The 21,137-nt window shown below is 38.5% G+C and overlaps 1 protein-coding gene across 4 annotated transcripts; it reads left to right on the top strand.

Moving 5' to 3' along the window:
• The first annotated feature begins 2,142 nt into the window (after window positions 1-2,142).
• On the top strand, window positions 2,143-21,137 carry dhdds (dehydrodolichyl diphosphate synthase). Of its 4 annotated transcripts, none has more exons than XM_033639855.2 (14): window positions 2,143-2,209; window positions 2,590-2,670; window positions 4,203-4,319; window positions 4,422-4,564; window positions 6,953-7,069; window positions 7,187-7,288; window positions 7,398-7,512; window positions 8,586-8,693; window positions 13,172-17,320; window positions 18,689-18,703; window positions 18,990-19,019; window positions 19,335-19,379; window positions 19,636-19,692; window positions 20,455-21,137. In XM_033639855.2, exons 2-9 carry the CDS (start codon window positions 2,608-2,610, stop codon window positions 13,412-13,414), a joined length of 1,008 nt encoding a protein of 335 aa, XP_033495746.1. In that variant the 5' UTR covers window positions 2,143-2,209; window positions 2,590-2,607; the 3' UTR covers window positions 13,415-17,320; window positions 18,689-18,703; window positions 18,990-19,019; window positions 19,335-19,379; window positions 19,636-19,692; window positions 20,455-21,137. The 4 variants fall into 4 exon arrangements, with proteins under 4 accessions (XP_033495746.1, XP_033495745.1, XP_033495747.1 ...); XM_033639854.2 differs by having other exon boundaries at window positions 2,154-2,221; XM_033639856.2 differs by having other exon boundaries at window positions 2,179-2,330.

Below are 21,137 nucleotides of genomic sequence, written 5' to 3'. Positions count from 1 at the left end.
CTGCACTGCAGATATGCAAATAAAGGCCAGTGTACCAAGTGTGTGCAAAATCTAAAGACATTATGAAGTTCATATTAATATGCATAACTACATATAAAATATATTACGACAAACAGTAAAATAATAGAGTACATCTTGAAACTTTAGTTTACTAAACTGTCACTTTCCTTATGCATGTTGACCTCATATGTATCATATTTGCTAAATGACAACTCAAAACATATCTTTTTAACAAAGTCTATAACTAGTAGTTATCTGTTTTAATATTCCCAATATGTTTGTATATATGTATTTTTTATTGCTGGATTAATTATTGATAGATAAATGTATTTATTCTTCTCTTTTCTCCTTGAATGAGTGTTGTATAATTGCATGGTTTTATTTCTTTGTTGTTTGTCTCTGCCCTCTGAATTGTACTTTGTGCTGCATGTTGTGCGTGAAAGGTACTATATAAATAAAGTTCATTCATTCATTTATTCATATTTGGCACAAATAATTATTGTTTTTTTCCTGTTTCCTTCTCTTTCTTTCAGAACTGTTTCCTAATTACTTCATTGTTCTTTCTTTATTTGAAAATAAATGAATACATTTAGTTGCTGTTTTATTTCTCTTGTTTGACGTGATTTTTGAAGAGCCTTTGTCAGCTCATTAAAAATATCTCACAAGCACAGTCCTTTTGTGATCCTTTATTGTATTGTGTGTGTGTGTGTGTGTGTGTGTGTGTGCGTGTGTTTTCTTATCTGTGCAAATAAATAGACAAAGAAAAACAAAACAAATTTGTTTTTGACATCCATAGGTGATGGATGTCTTAGCTCTTCATATTTATCCAACAGAGCCTTCACTGTCTCCATTAGCAACTCATCCTCATCCTTAGCCTTTATCTCATGTGGAGTTTCTTCAAAGTTCTATAATATGTCTCCATCCTTTTCTTCGTCTAAATGCTGTCGTAATATTACATCATCCTAAAACACAACCTCTTTTTATTGTTATGCTGATGGAACTCATATTATTCTTCCCCTAGGGCTTAATAATCACAAGAAACCAATCAACGCCAGTCACTTTCTTCAGAACATCAAATCTTGGATAGTGGAGGACTTTATTCATCTTAATCTGAAATTATACTTGGACCACAAAAAAGGAAAAGAGGAAAATATAAATTAAAATTATCATGCATTTCATGATATCTAAGCTAACTATTAGGCTACTATTTATGATTTTGTTAACACTTTGGGTCACCATAAACTGTTTGTGTTATGATGGTTCCGCATGATGGTTCCGCATGTAGCCTACTTTTAAAATATGAACCGCATGATGGTTCATATTTTAAAAAGTAGGCTACATAACTAGAGTATAAATACAGGCTAAGTGTATGGCAGTCTTTGAAAGTAGCCAAGCACATTTACTCAGGTACTATAGCCTATATAGCATGGGTATAAGCGTATGAGTGTATGTTACTTTATACTTTAATTTCAATACATTTCAGAAGAAAAAATACTGTAGGCTACCTATTTACCTTGACAGGTAGGCCAATGGTTGCTAGTTTACTGGTTTAGAATTGCAAAATAAAACATAAAACCCCTAATATGATTCCTTTCATGATTTTTTCTATAGATGAATTGCCCCAGCAAGATAAAAACTAAGTAAAGTGACCTCAATCTCAGCTAGTTTATAGCAAAATTATACTTGCACATTAAAGTATCAATAGCCCAATAATACCAATGCATAGCCTAATAATATAACAATAACAGGACCAGTTTTTCTGCCGTGTGGGTAATTCTATTTTGGATACTTTAAGTACAGTTTGTTGACGATACTTCTGGGGGCTTCTTTATGATATCTAAGTAAGATTTTTTTAAATTAAGATGTTGAATTCAGGACTTTTACTTGTGGTGTAGCCTTGCTTTCATAAATATTTTATTCATTTATTTATTCAGCCTACTTATTTATTTTTACGTTGTGGTATTTTCTTCTTTTACTTAAATAATATCAAGACGCTCACAGTTTTAATTAAATGACTATAAGTGTCATTTTTAATCGAATAACTGAATAAAAATCTATCTTTGACACCAGAGTGGACGTTGCGTTCAGGTTCATCTCGTGGAGGTTCCATCCACATGATTTTAAACTCTACCAACGTCTGACAGGAAGTCGTCACGGCGCCCTTACGTCACTTTACGCCAATGCGGAAGTGGTCGTCATCGTAAAAGCTGTGAGTTGGAAGGTCTGTGAGATGAGCTAAAATTACTGTAATTTAGACAGTAGAACAATGTGTGCTTCTATAGTTTGAATGAATTAAGCGGTTTCCATTACGAGTGGCTGTTTTCTGGACGGTGTGTGACTCGGTTTGTGCTTTAACAGCCTCACAGCAGTTGAGTTCATTGCATGTCTCGTGAGCCAGCCTGGCAGTTAACGGATAAATCAATCACTGGCTGCATGTAAAATCAAACATATGAGAGAATGACGCGTCAGTAAGACATTATAGATAATCTTATCGTCGTATAAACAGTGACTTGGTCAATTTTTTTCTTGTGGTTACAAGTTTGACATCCATAAACCTTTTTAAAAACCATTTTAATCGCCTATTTTTAGACGGTTTGAAGCCCCAAAATGTCGTGGATACGGGAAGGTGAATTAAACCTGCTTGAAAAGATTTCAGCCAATATCCTGAAGGTAAGACTAAGTCTTTTTATTCAGATGTACCTCTTTGCATGTACATCTCTCATTTTTTCCTTATAAGAAATACCTAGAGATGACTTAAAAACCCAGAGGATGATTAGACAATGTTAACCGCAGTTCTGGATGTACCTGTATTTCCAGAATCCTCAGACTTTTCTAACCATGCAGATGACGAAATAATCATTGGACTGTATAATAAAAAAGATTCTCAACTAATGTCTCAAGTTGTGCCACTGCTTTCCAAACTCGAGCAAAGGTAACAGCTGGAGATTAAAGGGGAACTACGGCCATTTTCAGAATTCATACATGTTATTACTATGGTCTAAAATGTGCCAAAAATATGAGTAAACATGAACGACTCTCTCCTAAATCTCCAAGCTAGAGTGCTAAAACTCAAATTTGTGATGTCATAGTGTATAAAGTCTGGAGCTGCTCCATAGACGAATGCACTGGGAAAGATATTATAGATGACACTCAGAGCCCAGAGGAATATTCAGAGTCTATGGGTACATTTTCTGATTCAGAGCTGAGAACACGACAATAGAACAAAGCTCATTTTGATATCAAATAGTAAACAAAAATTCTGTGGATCCACAAAATCAGGCTCCCATTCATTGTCTTTGGAGCAGCTCCAGAATTTATACCCTATGGCATCACAAGTTTGACACTTACTTCTCTGGTCAGTGGCTTTGGGGTACCTCAGGTTCACAAATACTGATTGCACTTTAACTAAGCCATGGAAATAACATATTAGTACTTCTAATTTAGTTGTTGCCCCCCTTTAAATTTCCTTGCTCAATCTGTATGACCTGAAACAGAAATTAGTTAAGTAGAGGTCCCATTGTATTATCTTATATTTTAATATTAAGTCTTGTTTTACACTAAACAATTAAGGAGATGTCATTTCTGGCATTTTTTATGATGAAGATTGAATAGTTTTCATCCAGATGAGCAGGATTGTCTTTGAGTATTCTGGAAAGACCTCCATGGCAGTGTTGTTAAAGAGTATCTTCTTGGTATTCAAAGATTGCCAGTTCTTTGGTTTTCCAAAATATGGATGCTTAGCTCTGGGACTTGAATGTAGCACTACTGAAGGGTTGTAATAAGGGTTGTTATATAGGGCAAAATGTTTGTAACAATTTCCCAGAGCCCAAGTTGATGTCTTTAAATGGTTTGTTTTATACGTAAAAACTGTCCTAAACACTAATTTGTTTCACAGCTTTCAGCTGCATCTCACAGTCTTCATCAGTTGATGGAGGTTGCTCATACATCATACACTGGTGAAGACTGTGAGATTCAGTTTAGAAGTTCTGTAAAAAGTTGCTAATCAACTTTAAGTCAACACTGCTATTTCAGAGGTCATGAATGAAACTTAAAAGACAAGGACATCTCCACATTTTAGAAGCTATAACCAGAGAATAATTGGCATCTTTTTCGCAATAGTTTCCTGTTGATAGACTAATCCTTTCAGCTGAATCTGTCAGTATAACCCAAATGACTCTCCTGATCTGCGTTGTGTCTCCCAGGCTGGACCCATGCCTAAACATGTGGCCTTCATCATGGATGGTAACCGTCGCTTTGCGCGTAAGAAAAACATGGAGCGCCAGGAAGGGCACATGCAGGGCTTCAACAAGCTGGCAGAGGTGAGGCTGCTTCAGGATTCAAGCTTGTCTTCTCGAACACGTCACTTGGCCACAAAATAAGGTTGCTCATGTATGTCTAACCTCTTGTCCCTTCCACGCCAGACATTACGCTGGTGTAAGCATCTGAACATCCAAGAGGTGACAGTGTACGCCTTCAGTATTGAGAATTTCAAGCGCACTAAAAATGAGGTGGATGGGCTGATGGACCTGGCCAAGCAGAAGTTTGAAAAGCTGTTGGAGGAAAGGTAAGTTTCCAGTTGAGGATTTAAAATAGCTTTTCACTTTGCTGTTGCTTGTCACATTTCATGCATCATATGATTCACAGCTTCCTTAAAGCCGAGAGGAACCAAATACAGTGACTGCTGTGTAGTTAAAGTAGGTTATGTGTCTTTAGAAGACTGAAACACACGTGTTTCAGTTTCAGTCTTTGGGCTTCATATGGGTTGCAAATAGCCAGTAACTTTGTCAAACCACCTGTTAAATGCTTGAAAAAGTCTGAGGCATTCAAGGGTGATTACTTAAAAAGCCTCAAATATCTAATGGCTCTTTAGTTATAGAAGCAGTTAAAAACACACCTATGTGTTTAAGCCATTAAGACATTCATCGGGGCAAATACACCACTGTTAAATGCTTTTAAATCAAAATAGTTCTCAGTTGTGTTTAAAAACATCTTCACTGATGAAATATTGGATTTTTTTGCTGCTGCTGGACACAACAACAGTTGACAACATTGGCACAAAAACACCTAATACTGCATTGGCCATTGAGTAATGGCCAAGAGGAACAAAGGCTCACTTATAAATAGGGAGTGCACAATATCAGTTGTTTCCATTGCTATTTTGGCTGATTCTGACTCTATACACTAGATTTTGCCTCTAATTATACTGTAACTGTACTCCATACTGCAAATATAGCTGTATAAACACTTATTTAAAGCAGTCAACAACTACCATGGTAAATGTTTTAAGTGCATGAATCTGCAGTTCCACAAATGGCCACTAGATGTTGGCCCAAGAAAACCTGTGTCTTGGATTGGCCTTTTCACAGGGACGAATATTTTACAGATGAGTCATTCCTTGCCTTTTGATAAATAAATCTTTTGTCGGTCATGTGTGGCTTGTTAGCTAAGCCGATCAGCTATGGTTGCTCATTGAAAGTACAGCGTTTATTGATGCTTCCTAAAAGACACTGTGATTTCAGAGGCTAAGTACACTAGTTCAAATGTTAGTCTTGGCGGCAATTTTGAAAATGCTGCGTTGTAAAAAGCACAGACGCTGATACCATGGCTTGTTATGCAGCATATTTGCTTGAAAAACAGGAGTAACATGTCACACCCTGCTTTGACGCTTGCCACAGGGTTTGCATAGGATGCCTGACGTGTTTGAAGTGCTTGATTTTGAGGGGGAACAATTCAAGTACTGAAATAACTTGAAATTCACATTTTTTTTATTTAACAAAGTACTTAAAAAGTCCTTGAAATTTAAATGAGGCATGTAAAGCTGTCCTATATTTTGAACAAAGTTTTTCATCAAGTCAAGTCACTAAATAGCTCAGCTTTTTCTTTTTTTTTTTTTTAAATTAATTCTGATGTGCTGGCTGTGGTGTTTTGAGCGCTGTCTGCCAGATGATATTCATGAGTTCGGTCGTATGCGTCTGTCCACATCTAATCTGGCATACTACTGGACCTATCAGCCTAATATTTTTTGTGCATGTTTATGACTCTGTGCAGGGTTTTCCCTGCCATTATACAGCTCAAGCGCAGCACCTATGCATTTTTGCACCGCGCCTATGCTGTATGAATGTAAAACAAGCTGTGGAGAGCAACTGGACGAGCTGACGCACAGGACGGTCGGTGTCCTTTCTGACGGCATAGTTCATTTTTACTCCGCACCACTCTTAAAACCCTAAAAGAAACCATTAGGCCTATGTTGGCTTGGCTAAACTTAACATGACTTAACTTAATGAGCCAGTTTTCATCGTGATTTTTTTTCCCTGCCTCTTCAGCAGTGCTGAATATGTAGCTCTGCCGAAATCTGAAAATAAAATTTAAGTTCCAGCTGGCATGAACTTGAAAATTAATCATGTGCTTTGTGTGAAGTCCTTGAAACTGAAAAAGTAGTGCTTGAAAAAGTACTTGAAGTTCCTTGAATTTATGGACCTTGTTGCCACGTGCCCGCCCCACCTCACCTTAAAATCACACTTTTCTGTACAGCAGTAACATTAGAAAATTAAATCATCATATTGGCATGACATACTGGACATAATCTTGATTAGTCCTGATACCAAAAACATTTTATTAACATTTATGCAACTATTCCGCAGCTTCAATCTGTGTATCAGGAAGTCTTGCAACCTTAGTGTAACTGCGAGGCTGCTGCCACCAAGAGGGCGGCATATGATGGATGGTGGCTGGGGTTATTGCGTTGAACACAAACACTGGACAAACCAGCTTCACACAGAGCACTGGAATGCAGAATGCTTCAGGGAAACTGTAATAACTGAACGCTCAGTGGGTGTGAAATACTGACATACATGTTTCAGCATTTTTGTATAAAATGAGTGATCTTCCTGTTCTCCCTGTTCTTCTTCATGCCTTTCTTGAATTCTTCACACACCTCTCTTATGTCTTGTAGGGACAATCTGAAGAAGCATGGTGTGTGTATCCGGGTGCTGGGCGACCTGAACATGCTGCCACTAGACCTTCAGCAGGTTATTGCCAAAGCTGTGGTCATAACCAAGGCACACAATAAGTACGTGTTTTATTAATTTGCACCTCTGCTACTATAACCCTTTTCATTAGTGACTCAACTTCACCACCGTACTCACCATGAGATAACATTTTAGATATATAAATCCTTGTTTTGCAGATGTTTCCTGAATGTGTGCTTTGCCTACACATCAAGATATGAAATCACCAATGCGGTCAGAGAAATGGCTTGGGGAGTGGAGCAGGGCTTGATCAAAGCAAGGTAACGATCGGAAAACAGCAGTACTGAGTTGATCTTGATGACACCCTGCTAACATCCATAATGCAACTTGCTCTAACAAGCTGTGTTTGTGTTGTTCTGTTGTGCTCAGTGATGTTTCAGAGTCGTTGCTAAGTGAGTGTTTGTACAGCAACAATTCCCCCAATCCTGACCTGCTCATCCGCACCTCTGGAGAGGTGCGACTCAGTGACTTCCTTCTTTGGCAGGTGAGGTTCAGAAAGTAGTTCTTGCCTTGAGAGATCTCTCTTAGAGGATCAGTTTGCATTTCAGAGGAAAGATAATTAACTGTTGAGTCTCATACCCAGGTCGACAAATGCCGACCATTTTGGGTTGGGAGTCGAACCGAACCACCAACCCAAAGTGGAGGTATCTGGCAACCTGAGAGTAAGACTACATCTGTATTTGGCAATCTGGGAATCTATTTTTCCCCAGCATTACATACCACACCTTTAACATTGAAAACACTAAAGTTACATTGGAGAAAGGAATTCCCAGGTTCATTGGAGTGTTTGGCAATCATTATAACTTAGGAGTAATAGCTAGTTTTCAGGCACAGAAGCTGTAACACTAGCAGATAGACTTGTATTTCAGGTTGTGTTGCTCAAAGGTTCCCTCCAAACATATTTTACACAAGAATTTTAGTTAACGTAGATACTGCCGCATCTGTCTTTGGTGCTAAAAAAAAAAATATCTGCAGGAGCTGGGAGTATGTGTCAGGTGTAGCCTTTACAGCAGACATGATACAAGTCTGCTATTTGTATTACCAGTAAGACTTCTGTAGGGATCTTTCTAATTAGAGAACTTTGGTAGTCACGTTCTGTGTGTTATTGCCTTTATCTGTAATGCAGCAGCCATTAAAGATGAGAGTAGACCACTAGATTTTACCATGAAAAAATAAATTAGATTTTTAATTAAAGGTTATTTTAATAAAGCCATGTATCTTGAACAATCATTTAGCCAGCTATGACAGACTCGGCCGCCTTATCTTATTAAAACATTAACCAAATACAGGGGATTGTTTTTGTACTTTGCATCTCTAATTGATAGTAACCGTATCTGTTTAGGTAGGACATCTCTAAGAAATGTAGACTATTTGTTTTCACATACTATTTTATGTTTTTATGGCTGTAATAACAAAGTATTACCCATCTAATTAGGGTTGCAATCTGGAATACAAAGTATTAACCAAATGGACTAAATGATTTGATTATATCTTGAGGCACTTCACAGATCCTCTTCTGAGGCTTGTATTGATTTTATTCTACTTTCCACTCTGCAGACTTCCCACTCTTGTCTAGTGTTTCAGTCTGTTCTGTGGCCGGAGTACTCATTTTGGAACCTGTGTGAAGCCATTCTCCAATATCAATTAAATCACAAGTCCATTCAGGTAAGGCCTACATGGAGACACAGTTGGCACCAAGATGGGACTCTCTATTGGAGAGGGCTCACAGAGCAAAATAATATGTCGAATTACAGTGGCTTTACAGCAAATAAAGCTTTGGAGAGGATCATAATGCCAAAGGTCAGTGTCATGAAGCAAATGTCCTGGTAGGTGTCTTTTTAGTCAGTGTAGGTGAGGATCTGTGTGTGACTTCAGCTCATAGCTGCCAGTGCAGTTCTCCCATTTTTATTTGCCAGCACATGAACACAGCACATGAGTTTTTAGGTTTGCCCATGCCACATGTAAAAACATGCACAGTGGCTGTAAGTGTTGCACCAGAAATTTAGGCAGTCAGTACCAGAGATGGGGACTTTTTTTTTTTTTCTTCCTCCTTAAAGCAGCTGTGCGGAACTTTTTACCATTAATAAAACTGCCCCTAGTTCGTATCACCCCCCCTTGAAGATCCGCATATTTATTTGAACCCAACAGCGACAAAAAAAAGCCTTTCTCTATATGGCTATTTAGCGTAGCCTCACTCGGGTCGGACCGACAGCGGAAGTCAGCAAACTAGAATACGGCACCTGAGGCGGAAGTGATTATGCTCGCCCGCAGCGCCCGCAGCGATTAAACCACAGAAGAAGGAGCCGTGTTTACAGTGTTCTTCGAGTAAGCAGTACGCAACAGGCATTGCTGAACACATAACACCTAAGAGTTTTACCAGAGATGTATCTATGAGGACTTGGTTGTACTTTTGATGTCATGGCGGATAACGAAGGAGCATCATCTAAAATTATCTGTGCCTCTGACCATGAACACAAATATACAGCAGGCAGTTGTCCTCAGTTTATAAGAAATTCAGAGCTACACCATAACATTTATGAACAGGTCTTACTTTACTACTAATTTGTGTGTAACGTTAGCATGTTAACATGTTTCCACTAATTACTTGGACTGACCTAACGTTAGTAGCGTTAGCTTTGCAAGCGAAGGCTGCAGGTAACAGCTTTGCTGTGTTAGGATTATGTTATGTCTTCACTGTGTATCTTCACATAAAAGAATACTCCGATGATTTGGAGTTATGCCCTTTCTCTGTCATTTTCATATTGAGACAACATGATCGATATCTTTTTTGTGTCTGTACGTCCAGTGGCTGGGTCTCAGCGGTTAGCATTGCGCTTATAGGGGGTCAGTACATCCTGCGCTGTGATCCGCGGAGGGATACACCAGTAAGCAGGCACAGACGTAGCTTGTAAACAAAACTCAGCTGTTTATTTAGCCTAGCGATATCTCCAGACTATAGTAGCTGCAATGGACTACTTTGAACGCGATTTTGAAGAGTTTCTTGTAGCGGACACAGATCCAGAGCCATAACTGTTTGAGCCGGAGTACACAGATGAGGAACTCCATGTGTTGCATGCTGAGCAGGCGAGGAGAGGCTGAATCCTCCGCTCCCATTTTGCTGCACAGAATGGGACTTGGTGCTACCATCGTTGGGGAGATATATCATCAGGAGGAAAACCGCCGCAGAGTGTGCATCACAAGGAGTGAAAACTTTGCAGCAATCACTAATCCTGGCGTGATTGAAACTTTTTTCATGTTCCTAAGATGAACTGGAAAAAACGCCCCAGGCCTGCAGGAGCTGATGGACAACGGGTGAGTAATATCGTCCGTGTCGTCTCTTTGTTTGCTTTTACCGAGTGACCTAGCGTACCTGTCCCAGAGCCAGCTGCAGCTGTTGCTCACCGGTGTATCCCTCCACGCAAGATGTACTGACCCCCTACAAGTGCCATGCTAACCGCTGTCTCAGTATGAAAATGATAGAGAAAGGGCATAACTCCCAAATCGTCGGAGTATTCTTTTCACATAATAATGCGGACTCAGCAGATGACTTGTTAACTGTTTATTCCTCCTTACACCGAAAGTACATGGCTGCTTCTCATTGTTTCCAGTAGCACAACAACGGTTACTACATTACCCAGAATAACTTGAGGCTCACACTACTACGGTAGCCTTAGTAGCTCAAAATACACAACAGCTTAGATCAGAACAGAAAGACGAGAGGAGAACTTACTGAGTAATTTTGCTGTTTCCACTAATTACTTGGACTGACCTGACGTTAGTTAATCCTCTCGCTCTCCAAAACAAATGCATGCGGTAACTGCCGGCTGCAGTCGGCATTTTACGACACCAGGCTGTGGGTGTCATACCACTTCGACCAAAGGGGCGCTATAATCAATGAAAACGAAAAGTTTGGCACAGCTGCTTTAAGATTATTTTTTGGGGCTTTTTTGCCTTTAATGAACAGGACAGAGTGAAATGGTGTCAGAGAGAGAGTGGGGATTGACATGCAGCAAAGGGTTGCAAGTCGGAGTCGAACCTGCGACCACTGCAGCGAGGCATCACCTCTATACATGGGGCGCCGGCACTATCCACTATGCTACCGACGCCCCAGAGGTGGGGACTTAAGTCACAAATTCGAGGACTTGAGACTTGCCAGACTAACACTGATAAAGGATTCGACTTGACAGGAGGATTCTTAATTTCCTCCTGGGAAGCCTCTTGGATGAGAGGTGAAACGTCTTTAAGAAACTCAAGCAAGCCCAGTTACCTACAATATAGCTCTTAAGAATAAGTAATTTAGCAGTGAACATGCTCGGCAGTTGGCAATACACTGTCAGCTCCAGGCCGTTAACACACACATAGGTATCACTATATAGCTGTAGACTGCCACGGTGCCTAACGTTTGTTCCGGCCTGCTCTCACAACATAAGTTCAGTGTGTGTATGTGCCCTTGCTATGCACACCCGTGTGCAGTGTGATATCGTTCTCTCACACCTCCATGGCACAGTGAGTTATTTTGCCTTCTTATTCCTGCTCTGTTGGCATTTTGGGACTTTTACAGTGCATAATTATCTACCTCGCTCTCTCACAGCAGCAGGTAGGTTATATTAGCGCAGCGTCATTCACTGTGACCGTTCAGACCGAGCTTGGGGCAGGAGAGAAAGTGATTATATCCTTTACTTTAGTAAAAACCAGACTGTAAAAATACTCTGTTACATGTCAAAGTCCTGCTTTGAAAATGTTGCTTCAGTAACGAGATGTAAGTGTAAGTATTAAAAGTATAAAAATGTCCCCTGTGGCTGTTACACTACTACATGTTATATCATTAGCTGATTATGACTGCATTAATGTAAAAGCAGGATTTTACCAACCAACTGTCCAAATCTCAACATTTAAACAACAGAAATGAAATCATACAAAACAACATTAGGAAAAAATGATCACCAAAAGTGGAAATACAAGGTGATAAACATGCTAAGGTGTAGATGTATAGTTAAAAGCATTTACACTCAATTAAAACAAGATCAGAAATAAGGCATTTAAACAAACCTAAGGATGGCAGAGTGTCCAATTTTAAGGTCTTTTGCAGATTATTCCATATACTGTACAAGGTGCACTGTAATGGAGTGACATTCTTCCTAGTTCAGTTCTGATAAGGGGAGTGTGAAGCAACAACCTATTCTGTGACAGAGTACCAAGGTTATGTGAGGTCAGAGTTAAAAGGGATGAAATATAAGGTGGAAGCATCTGTATCAAAGCTTGAGACAAATGAACAAATACCAAAGCTGTTCCCGTCTCACAGCCGAATGTGGCCAGCCAACCTTTCAGTAAAGGTGGCAGCAATGGGTGCTGTAAGAATCACCTGTTATGAAAGGTTCATAGTCATTAATCACAGTCATTTTTGAGGTAAGGCTTGGATATAGAAAGAGTATGGTGCAGTTTTAATATAGATCAGACAGTGACAAGTTTCAACGGTGAGTTTTCAGATCATTATATGGCAACCCACTGGAAAGATAGACTACTTCTGAATGTGTGCTTTAGTACTGGTCAGAGATGGGAGTAGGTCGCACATGTTCAACTCACAAGCAGATCTCAGGTCTTGACACTCAAGTCTCAAGCACCTTCCAAGTCACTGTGGTGAAAATCAAGCAAGTCAAGTCATTGTTACAAGTCAGTTACATTCCACCATTTGGCACAGCTTATGTTGTTTTATCTTTATGAGTTTGGGAGTGTGACTTGACTTATGAGTCAAAATTTATATTTACTGCAGGGTTATTGTACAGCACAGTGTTTCTGTTATTTTGTCCAACCACTGTTGGTCAGTTATTCAGGCACAAAATGTGAATTATAAAAATTAAATTAACTATAGCAGGTGTTGTTGCAAAGCAGCAAAGGCTGTGATAACCTTTTTCCTAGTCAATATGGCTTCAGCTTAGTTGGTAAAAAGTATAGATTATTTCCACTTTTCCACCAACTGTCACTTAACTTGTACAGTCCGTTGTGCATGTAATCATTATTGTGAGTAAATCTACATTGTCGTCACATTAACAATTAAGACCTCAGCACTGCCCAGGAGGCAAACTGGCACCTCTCGAGCTAGCAGTCCAATTGTAATTGGAATTTTAATGTGTGTCATACCGCAGAAAGCCAGAGAACTCTATCGAGAAGATCAGGTCTTACAGCAGCTAGAGGCGGATCGTGCCTGTGTAGCAGAGCACCTGCAACATCATGGGAATGGGAAGCCTGTCGACGCCCAGAGAAGACAAGAGGCACTGCAGCACTACACCACCTGCCGGGAAGAACGGATCCAGGACTTCCTAGAAGCACTGAAGCACAAGAGAGACTCTTTCTTTAATGACTTAACGAGCAGCGCCGTCTTGGCCTAGGAGGGCTCCGAAGAACAACACCCCATGTTGAAGTGGGGATGAAACCTCTCCTGTCCTCTTCCCAAAAGGGCTTTCTGCGGAAAAGTGAAGAACCAACAGTAACTGGGGATGATTTCATTGTGTTACTGATCTGTACAAGACGAGAGGGCAATTTTACCCCTATGGGGCTGTAGAAAAAATTGATATTTATGATTGTAGATTAAAAAAAAAGTCTAATACGTGGAAATGTCTGGTCAAAATGTAGTTAAGTACTTGTGTAAATTGTCTGTCAAATGCATGCTATTGATTGGAAGATCAAATTATATGAGTGAAAGCCAGAGATCCTCTGTTTTGGAGACGTTCCCAAAGCAGCCGTCCAGATTAATCAGCACAGTTTTGCATTTTTTGTTGTGGCCCAAAGAAAGTGTTGTTTGTTGAGTGTGATGTTGATGACATAACTAGATTTTGACCAGCTTTCTTTAACAGAATAAAGCAATTACTGTATGTCAGATATGAGTAAACAATGTTCGATTCAGTCCTTTGTACTTACATACCACATGTCAATGTTATGGCCATCTTAACATGTGCAGCAGAAAAATATATCTTTCATAAGGTCCATGCTGCTGATGTGTACCAGCTCAAGGGAAACCAAATGACTGTATTTAATTTCCTGTTAGGTCACTGAAGAAAAGCTTTCAGTCCATACAGCCATATCAACTAAACCTTTAATTCCTACAAGTAAATGTGAGTACTGGAGCTCTCAACTAATTAACATGGTAAATATACTGTTTAAATTAAGAACTGTAATGTGTATATTAAATCAAAATGATTGTATATAGTTGCTATTTTGTTCACAACAAATATTTAGTTAATAGTTGTAATGTTGTAGTACATACAGTGCCCTCCAAAAGTATTGGAACAGTGAGTCCAATTCGTTTACTTTTGTTGTAGACTGAAAACATTTGGGTTTGACATCAAAAGATGAATATGAGACAAGAGATCAACATTTCAGCTTTTATTTCCAGGTATTTACATCTGGATCTGATACACAACTTAGAAGATAGCATTATTTGTAATGGAACACAAATTTTTTAGGTGAGCAAAAGTATTGGAACATATAAACTTAAAATAGATTAAAGTGAATGAGACTTAATATTTAGTTGCAAATCCTTTGCTTTCAATAACTGCATCAAGCCTGTGACCCACTGACATCACCAAACTTTTGCATTCTTTTGTGATGCTTTTCCAGGCTTTCACCGCAGCCTCTTTCAGTTGTTGTTTGTTTTGGGGGGTTACTCCCTTCAGTCTCCTCTTCAGCAGGTAAAATGCATGCTCTATTGGGTTTAAGTCTGGAGACTGACTTGGCCAGTCTAAAACCTTCCACTTCTTGCCCCTGATGAACTCCTTTGTTGTTTTGGCAGTGTGTTTTGAGTCGTTATCTTGCTGCATGATGAAGGATCTCCCAATCAGTTTGGTTGCATCTTTCTTTAAATTAGCAGACAAAATGTTTCTGTAGACTTCTGAGTTCATTTTGCTGCTGCCATCATATGTTATATCATCAGTGAAGATGAAAGAGCCCGTCCCAGAAGAAGCCATGCAAGCCCAAGCCATGACATTACCTCCACCGTGTTTCACAGATGAGCTTGTATGTTTGGGATCATGAGCAGATCCTTTCTTTCTCCAAACTTTTGCCTTTCCATCACTTTGGAAAAAGTTAATCTTTGTCTCATCAGTCCATAAAACTTTTTCCCAGAATTTCTGAGGCTCATCTCTGTACCTTTTGGCAAATTCCAGCCTGGCCTTGCTAATGAGTGGTTTGCATCTTCTGGTGTAGCCTCTGTACTTTTGTTCATGAAGTCTTCTGCGAACAGTAGATTGTGATACCTTCACTCCTGCCCTCTGGAGGTTGTTGCTGATGTCACTAACAGTTGTTTTAGGGTCTTTCTTTACAGCTCTCACAATGTTTCTGTCATCAACTGCTGATGTTTTCCTTGGTCTACCTGTTCGACGTCTGTTGCTTAGTACACCAGTGGTTTCTTTCTTCTTCAGGACATTCCAAATGGTTGTACTGGCTATGGGCAATGTTTGTGCAATGGCTCTGATTGATTGTCCATCTTCTCTCAGATTCACAATTGCTTCTTTTTCACCCATAGACAGCTCTCTGGTTTTCATGTTGGTTCCACCTCTAAATGCAGTCTGCACAGGCAAAACCTATCGTACCCAATCTGAAACTGAGCTCAGACATCCAGTGCTATTTATTGTTTGAATAATCAATGTAATTGGGAGACACCTGGGCAACAAAACACACCTGTCAGTCACATGTTCCAATACTTTTGCTCTCATGAAAAATGGGTGGGTTCAAACAAAAGGTGCTATCTTCTAAGTTGTGTATCAGATCCAGATGTAAATACCTGGAAATGAAAGCTGAAATGTTGATCTCTTGTCCCATATTCATCTTTTGATGTCAAACCCAAATATTTTCAGTCTACAACAAAAATAAAGGAATTGGCCTCACTGTTCCAATACTTTTGGAGGGCACTGTATAAAGATGGGTAAACTATGACTGGCAGTCAGCGATCTAACACAAGTAAAGAAGCACTAATATTTTTCAAAACTGTTTATTGGTTTTGTTCATTTTGGTCTTTTCAAAAAGTCTTTAATCGCTCAGTCTTGAATTTTATCCTAATCCACTTACTGGGAATACGAAATATTAACAAAAAGTAATTCATATTTTCAGAGAGCCAATCTTATAACTCAAGAGGAAGACATACTAAAAAATTTTTTTTACCTGAAGGAATAGTAGCCACAGAATAAATACACTCAATTGCATGTAAAAACACATGTACAAGTATTAGCAGCATCATATAATTAAAGTATGAAAAGTCAAATACTCAAAAGCAGATTGGTCCCATCAGAATTGTAATATTATATTAGTGCATAAGCAGTATTTTAAAATTGTCAAGGTAAAGTTTATTTGAACAACATTATACTGTTGGATAGTTTATAACACTGTATCACACCGTTTTGTATGAAATTTTGAGACTTGAAAAACAAAGAACTACATATTTTGGTGCTAATATTTCGTACTTAAGTAAGATTTTGATTCCAGGAGGGTTTTTTCCACTGTGGCATTGCTTTTTTATTTATATAAAAGTAATTCCTCCCCCACAGAAATAGGAAATATTAATATTTACAAAAAGTACTATTATATATTTTCAGAGAGGCAATCCTCATGCAACTGAGGAATTGGTCCCATCAGTATTGGAATATTATTACTAGTGCATAAACAAGTAAGCAGTATTTTAAAATTGTCAAGGTGAAACTAATATTAACTACTTTATACTGTTGAATAGTTTATAAGATTGCATCACATTGTAAACTGATTACCTTGTTTGCATACAAAATTGTAATTTGGAAAAAAAAACTACCTATTTTGATGCTAATACTTTGATTCCAGCAGTATCTACATACTGTGGCACTGCTTTTCTACACATGCAAAAGCACCCCTTCCCCCACAGAAGTGTACGCGGTGAACTGGACCTACTTGTTGTCTAAAGCGGCGCCATTTTCCCAATGACATCTTAATTAATAATCAATCAGAAACCGATGACGCTGCGCCCCCCGGCGGCACTGACCAGTATTTTCCGGGCCGCCCCCTGCCTCTTTAACAAATGGGTGGTGCCTGTGGGTCACGTGACGCGTCTGCGTCCAATGACACACACCGAAACACAAAACTGGTTCGAACCGGTTTCGTTCTTATATTTCAGCGTAAACTACAAAACCATTTGTTTGCATTATACATTCGCCATTTTACACAGCTACTGGTCGGTTGTTGTGTGTTATCTCTCCGGAGAAAAACCCCGTCTTTACGGTTTTATTTTGTGAGCTTTCTGTACATTTCCTACCAGCAACATGGGCAAAGCAAAGGTAAGATTTTTTTGGTATTATTATAATATATATATATTTTTTTTAGTCAGTGCACTACGTTCATGTAAAGTTAAGATTTCCGTTAGGCTGCGTTTGATATATCTGCATCAGAGGAACGTCATCATCCCTAACAAACGGTGCAGCCATGGCGGTCCGACAGCAGAGACCTGGGCGGGCATCCTCTCATTCGTCGAAAATAGAAGTTTGCGGTCTAGGTAGTCAAGTGAAATGTGTGTAAATCAGTTTAACACGACCGATAAAGGGTAAATTCGTACTTCCACGCCCTGCGCCACAGCTCTGACAAATGTAACCGTTGACATTGCGCTGTTTTCCCTCTTGGCAGCAGGTTGGGAAGGGGGGAATCTTGACAGATTGCAAATACACACTGTAATATAACGTTATAGGTGTAGCTGTCAGGTTAATATGAATGCACAACTCGTGATCTACCGAATAAATCACTGGTGAGCGGTGAATATAGCAAAGCACTAAGCACTACGTGCCGTTAAGTTGAAGCACAACTTGCCAATATGAGGAAGGGGTTGGGGGAGGGGAGCCCGCATTTATTTATTTTATTTCTCACTCTGTTTTGAGTAGGGGAAAGTCAGGCTAGTCCGTGCACGTTGATTCAAAACAGGTTTCATGTTTCATCAGCCAGTTTGAATTTAATCGAGGTTGGCCTAAAAATATCTTGCATAAATCGTGGGACATTACCGTTACACGGAGGCGCATCAGGAAATAAAATGCAGCGATGTCAAATGGTATATTTTTTTCAGCGGGGTGTTTTTTTTTTTTTTTTTTTAATTAGGACTAACGTGCTTTTGCATGCAGCGATTTCTTTAGCAGGTATTAATACATTTTGTAAATATATAATAATATAATATAATATCAATATATAATATATGTAATATATATATATATATATATATTTTAATAAAAACGAGCTTCCTTGCGAAATCTCAACCGAAATGTATTTTTTATTCGTTTGCAGCCTCCACAAGCTTTCGTTTGGCTTCGGTATGACATGGCGGTAGCCACAGATTAGTAAAGTAGTAATCTTATCAGTTTCCCAACAGCTGTCTGTCGGCGCGCACTGATACAAAACAAAGGAAGCTGTCAAGGCGCCAAGGCGGTGTCATGGTGACAGCCCAAATTTGAATTCGAATATGCGCGGGAAGTTCTTTGTGACGTCCGGCGTTGTATCTTAATTAGTCTGTATAGGTCTTGTGTTTATTTCTCTGCCGGTGCAAGATGTTGTCTGCAGAAATGTTGATACCCAGGGATTTAAATATTATAGTGTTGTTTGAGATGTCATGTTTAATGTTGTTATTCAAATCTTAATATTGTGTTTTTCTCTTCTTTGTCTTTCAGACTGCCCCTCCAGAGGTCTGTAAAAATTAACCCAACTGTTTATATTATTTATAATCTTTTGAAACTATTTTATTGCAACAATATTAGACAACTTTTACATTTATTGATAACAAAAATTTGTTGTTAATTGTTTCTTTTAGTTTAATTCTAGATTGTAGTTTTGTGTGTAGATTAATTTTAACAGAGCAAGCTATCTCATGCACACTTTAGGTCTGTCAGTTTCATGATAAGTTAGGGTCATGTGCTGAAACTAGTACATCAGCAGTTATAACTGAAGATTTTCTTTCTCCTGTCTCAATAGCAAAGAAGACAATCTGTACGGCTGCGGACGGTAAGCTCCTCTGAAACACATTTAATCAGTAAAGGACTGCTCTTTAGTTTCTTAACAGCACCTTCCTCCGAGAATTAACTTTAACCTTGAAATTGAAATTAGCATAAACACAATGTCAATTTGCATTGCACGTGCATGCTACATTCTATATTTAATTTATTTTTCTACGACCTTCTGTGATTACAATATAAAACAGGGATTATTTTTGGGATTGTTATTAATAACTAAAACTAATAATGTGCTCAGTGTCACTGTAGCCTACATCATTCTGTGTGATCCACTGTTTCTGTTTTGAAATGTCTTTTTGTTTTGCAGAAACCACAAAAGGCTGTGGAGCCGAAGAAAAAACCTGCTGTAAAAGTATGAAATTGCTAACACTCACTGATCTCTGTGTGGTGTACTGTGTGTCACATGTGAAACTGATTTATTGCCCTCAGTTTCCTGAAGGGAAATTAAGTGTGGCTTAGTGCCAGGGCGAAAGGGGGAAAGATCTGTTGAGGAACAGTAAAGATGTTTTGCTACACTTGATTTTCATCATTATTCTGAAACATGTTATAATTGTATACTACCTAAAGAACTCTGATCTTTTGGTAATCAGTTGTCATGTCATTTGTAGAGGGCAGCCAAACCAAAGAAGGACAAGCAGGCTGAAAATGGGAACCCCAAGGCTGAGGTTTGTTTCTTTTATCAGAAAGACCTTTTTTTCTTCTGGTAATTAGTGCTGTTTAACTAATAAATAATATGAGCAAATTAAAGAACATGTCATTTTTAATCTATGTAAAAATCTATGTAAAAATTATGTAAGCCTATCTCAAGAATATCTATGGATGAAAACAAATGCTATGAATGTGGTAAGCTAACAATATTATTGTGAAGGAATGAATTTGTAGCCTTCTTAATAGCAAACCCAGCTGCTAGTAACCCTCAAAACATGTAACTCTGATTCCTTTTGTTATTTAACTTCATCTGAGGACACAAATGGCTAATTCAAGCGTATTAGTATTAATTTGAGGGCGCAAAAGTTTAAAAGATGTATTCCTAGTTGTGTTTTTTAAGTAATATGCACCTGCATATGAGTGATTATAAATGAAACCTATAATTATAACCTAAAAAAAACCCCACACTGTCTGCAAGATCCGAAAGTTTAAGTCCTCAAAGAGGTTTGAATTTTACTCCCTGAATAAGTTTTAGAAATTCTAAGTTTTGGTGCAATGAAGTCCTGTCTCACAACCATTTGCAATCTTTTTTTTTGACTTGTACACACAAAGCACATTTTATTTTGTATTAAAAGGATCTGACATGTCCCTACCTGGCTCAATAAAACTTGCAGGCATAGTGCAATACAGAATATAAGATGAATTTGTAGTAGGAATGTATCGTCGTACCACCAAATCAAGCAATGCATATAACGTGCTGCTTTGTTTTCTGTCCCCAGGAGTCAAAGGCCGAAGCCACCGAAGCCAAATGAATAACGGTTGACGTGCTCACTCTGTGTACTTGGTGATTGTACAGTTTTAAATAAGTATTTTTACCAAGTTTTATATTACAAATGTCATTTATAGGTTTGGTTTGGGCTTGCACTCGATGTAACAAAAGTTTGTTGTCACGTTCATATCCATTTTATATCCATTTAAAAAACGATTACCGTCCATATCTTGTAGAAGTGGCATTTTTAGTTTGTCTAATCCTGTTTTGTTGGCTTTTTTATTTTTGAACTGCTGAGTAATAGAAGTTTTTCCAACAAGTTGGATTTGAATCTTATTTTAAACATTATAAGGCAGCTAAAGCATATTATTAAAATTTGAGGGGGACAGGGGATTGTTTTCCTCTGATCTTATATTTTAATGTGTAACTAATAACAAATTGCTTACCAAATGTTTTAAAACACTGTATGTTGACATAAGATCCAGTCAGTGAAAATACCATGGAGTGAAAATACCATGAAGAATACTGTTACTAGGTCATAGGACTGGTACATCCCCCAAAAAAAACATATTTGATGTGAACCTTGTCACCTGATCAAGAGTCCTGTTAAGTTATGTTTCTGCTCTCTGACTGAAGCTTTTCTGACTATAATGGTTGATCTAAATGTTCTTGAATAAAACTTGTTAAAATGTC

The sequence above is a fragment of the Epinephelus lanceolatus genome, chromosome 10 (assembly GCF_041903045.1).
Source record: "Epinephelus lanceolatus isolate andai-2023 chromosome 10, ASM4190304v1, whole genome shotgun sequence".
Taxonomy (NCBI): Eukaryota; Metazoa; Chordata; class Actinopteri; order Perciformes; family Serranidae; genus Epinephelus; species Epinephelus lanceolatus.
The sequence above is the reverse complement of the archived record's forward strand: the minus strand, read 5'-3'. Positions and strand labels throughout refer to the sequence as shown.